Raw genomic sequence first — 3,364 nt, forward strand, 5'->3', positions numbered from 1 at the left:
CAGCTTGGAGGACACGTGGGAGAAGACCCGGATATATTGGTGGCTGCGTCTGTGCCTGCTGACAATGACTAGCTACATTCTCTGGTTTAGGTATGTTTTTACATACTCGTTTCTAAAAGGATTTGACAGCGGTGGTACTGACAGCCTGTGTGCTTGAATGTACCGAAATCACGTTGCAGGTTTAGCACAGAGCCTTGCAGTTGCCGGTTTATTTGGACGGAGTATTTCAGAGCACCGAGTCGAGGACCTCTGCGGGGTGCGTTCGCTATTTCTGCGGCCCCGCGGTTGCAGTTTGTTTCGCGTTATTCGAGAATACGAGCAGGGAGTCGTTCCCCAGGAGGGAAATAGTGCGCTGCTTAATGCGACACCCTTACTTTAGCGTTGCTTTAAGGCCTCACCCTATTTTTTCGACTGCTATGCGGTCAGATAATATTTGCAACAACCACGATGTCGTTTATAGTGATGGAGAAGAGGAGTGAACGCTGCACAGGGTGCCACTTTATTAGACACCCACTTCACATAAATTGTACATTCCAACAAGTCACACGTCAGCGTGTGGTATAAAACCCACCAGAAGCGGCGGCTTTATCATTAGTTGGGACTCAATTAAGCGCCGGAATGGGCAAGAAAAGTGACCTCAGTGATTTTGACCGGGGGATGATCGTGGGCGCAAGGCGCGCCGGCTGCAGCGTCTCGAAAACGGCGGACACCCTGGGCTTTTCACGGACCACCGTTTCGAGGGTCTTCCGAGAGTGGAACCAGAAGCAAAAGACGACCACTAATCGGAGATCGTGTGGGCGCAAGCCGCTGGTGGACGAGGGTGGTCAGAAGAGAATGGCGAAAATCGTACAAGCGAACATACGGGCCACGACCAAGCAGATCACAGACGAGTTCAACAACGGCACACAGAGAGTGATCTCAGAGCGCACCGCGTACCGGACTTTGTGTAGGATGGGCTTCATTAAAGCCAAGAACACGACAGCATCCCTCCAGTGGCCGCCACCGGACCACCCGGGCTGGACCGCGGAGGACGCTGGCTGGTCAGAGGAATCCGGTTCGGAGGACTGCGTGGTCGCTGAAGCCCCGCAGCAGGACCAGCCTCAAGTGTTTGCAGAGGGAGACTGAATTTGCATCTCTTGAGTGGCGCGCGCGGTGCGGTGCGGTGCGGTGCGGTGCGGAGCGGTGCGGAGCGCACGGGCGGGTTTCACGCGAGAGCGGACGAGCGTTAATGGGGAATTGTGAATATGACCAAAAACATTATTTTACTGTTTCAGTAATGAGCTATGAATTCACTCACTAACCACTAAACTGCTGTTTCGTTGATGCGAGAAAAAAAACAAAAAAAAAAAACAACCAAGGGACATCAGACAGGCGCGCGCATCACACCCAGACTATATACGACTATAGCTGAACCTCACCAGCTCTCCACCAGATCTCCACCAGATCTCCTGGACTAATTGAGAGTATTGCCTTTTTCTTTCTTTCTTAACTCTGTATTGTTAAAAGAAATAAAACAGCTTTGTTCACACCAGTCTGTTCACACTGGTATATTCGGAGGATTTAGCAGCGGTTCCCAATCATGGTCCTCTCCACACAGCCTAATGAACTAATTGGCAATCCCTTCTGGCTGTGATTTAGGTTGTGTTAAAGCACGCGCTGGGCAATGGTGCTACAGCACGAGGACGAGGGGGCGGGGGACTTATTCAAGCCCAAATTTGATGACCGTCTAATAGGAATGCCCCCCCCACCCCAGCTCTTTTCCTATTGGATAGGCTATTTTCCTTATTTTCCTTCTCCAGTTCCCACCCACTAGGTAGGGTTCCCGTATCACACCACGCCATTAGTGCTGAAATATAGCAGTGGCATGACTATTCACAGCACTACTGTGCACCCTTTGCTGCACAATGATGAGGACCACTGTAGAATATTGTAGAAGTCCGGTGAATTGGTGCCATTCTGAAGACCAAATGAGGCTCTACATAGGCATTCAGATCAGAGTATGGATGCACTAGCATTATGCAAGAATTGTTTTTTTTTTTGTTTGTTTGCTTGTTTGTTTTTGCTCATCCCCCCCCCTACAGTTAGGGAGTGTAATTCACTTTTACTCCACTACAGTGCATGCAAATCGAGCTTTGAGCTCCTCTTCCTGGTAGACAAGCATTTGTTGATGAGCGAAGAGCGAAAGTGAAATATTAAGTGACATTGCCAGATCCAGTTATATCAGGTAACAGATTCCTGCACTTAGCATCGCACTAATGAGTGAGAGGTGAGAGAGAATGGGCCATCATGCCCATCCAGAAAGAGTGAGGCCAATTGTGCTCTCTGGGACTTCTGGGCACAGATGCATGTGGCATCACCAAAGATTGAATCAGCGATTTCAGCCCAACGGTTAAGCCACGTTCACACAGCAACGCTCCAAAATCTAGAGTAGAGACAATTTCTCCAACAAAAGCAGGAGACACTCATTTTAATACCCTTGATTTCAGAAGAAACAATGAATGAGCAGGTGTCTCAATACTTCTGTCCACTACGTCTGTCAACTCCACAGCAGCCGTCCAATTTACACTAATTGCTCAAAGCAAGGGACTCCACTGTAGCATATTGAATTCAGGTGAATTCACGCAATTCTGAAGGCCAAATGAGGCGCCACATACTAATAGACAGGCATCAGGGATTCTAACTAAAACCCTAAACCAAGGAGGTAGAATCGGGTAGGGACGGTATGGACATGTCCCTACCAATATCCAGCAACTACTGAATTGTCTGTACCAATGGTTAACATATCTTGTTCTCTGCTATAGAGTTTATAGAATATAGTATATAGGTATATAATCCGAACCCACATCACTAACAGAATGAGCTTCGCTGTTCCTCGCTAGTGTGTGAGCATATCAACTAGATATGCACAAGTGAGGCTGACGAGTGAGAGACACTGTCTAACAGCTGTTTGCACATATGTATGGAACTGGTGGCAACCCTAAATGTTAGCGTGTGCATGTGGTGATTAGTCTAATTTGGTGATATGCTCAGTCAGGGGGGCAGCCAAAAAGAAAGGTGGACATTAGGAGCTACTTTATATCAAGTTCAAAAAAGTGTAAAAAAAGTAAAAAAAAGTTGCTAATGTGTAGAGTCACCAATAATGGTAGTAATAAAACTCGCAGAAGCCAGAAATGTTTATGCTTACTGTTTATCTGGCTGCATCAGTGTGTTATTTTTACCAAAAAAAGGACGAGTGTGTTGACTTTCATATCTAGAAATAGGTTAGCAAGGTTCTAGATGACATGAAATTGCAGTCAGAAGTCTATCACAAATGCAAAAGCCTCAGCTTCATAGTTTTAAACAGCTCGCAATGTGGAGAAAACCG

General features: G+C 47.1%; 2 protein-coding genes across 2 annotated transcripts in view; one reads left to right on the top strand and one right to left on the bottom strand.

Moving 5' to 3' along the window:
• The window catches only part of supv3l1 (SUV3-like helicase), a 15,931-nt gene extending 14,832 nt beyond the window's left edge, over window positions 1-1,099 (bottom strand). Inside the window, exon 1 of the mRNA XM_072678395.1 lies at window positions 1-1,099. This exon is cut by the window's left edge and continues 353 nt beyond it. The gene's annotated coding sequence lies outside the window, so the exon portion shown is untranslated.
• Window positions 227-1,515, top strand: LOC140554900 (uncharacterized). The gene has a single exon (XM_072678396.1). It carries the CDS (start codon window positions 619-621, stop codon window positions 1,123-1,125), a length of 507 nt encoding a protein of 168 aa, XP_072534497.1. The 5' UTR covers window positions 227-618; the 3' UTR covers window positions 1,126-1,515.
• The last annotated feature ends 1,849 nt before the right edge of the window (window positions 1,516-3,364 follow it).

Source organism: Salminus brasiliensis, chromosome 4 (assembly GCF_030463535.1).
Source record: "Salminus brasiliensis chromosome 4, fSalBra1.hap2, whole genome shotgun sequence".
NCBI classification, from domain to species: domain Eukaryota; kingdom Metazoa; phylum Chordata; class Actinopteri; order Characiformes; family Bryconidae; genus Salminus; species Salminus brasiliensis.

Bases quoted from the DNA above. Each gene is read 5' to 3' on its own strand.
- LOC140554900 (XM_072678396.1), top strand. From the start codon at position 619: ATGGGCAAGAAAAGTGACCTCAGTGATTTTGACCGGGGGATGATCGTG.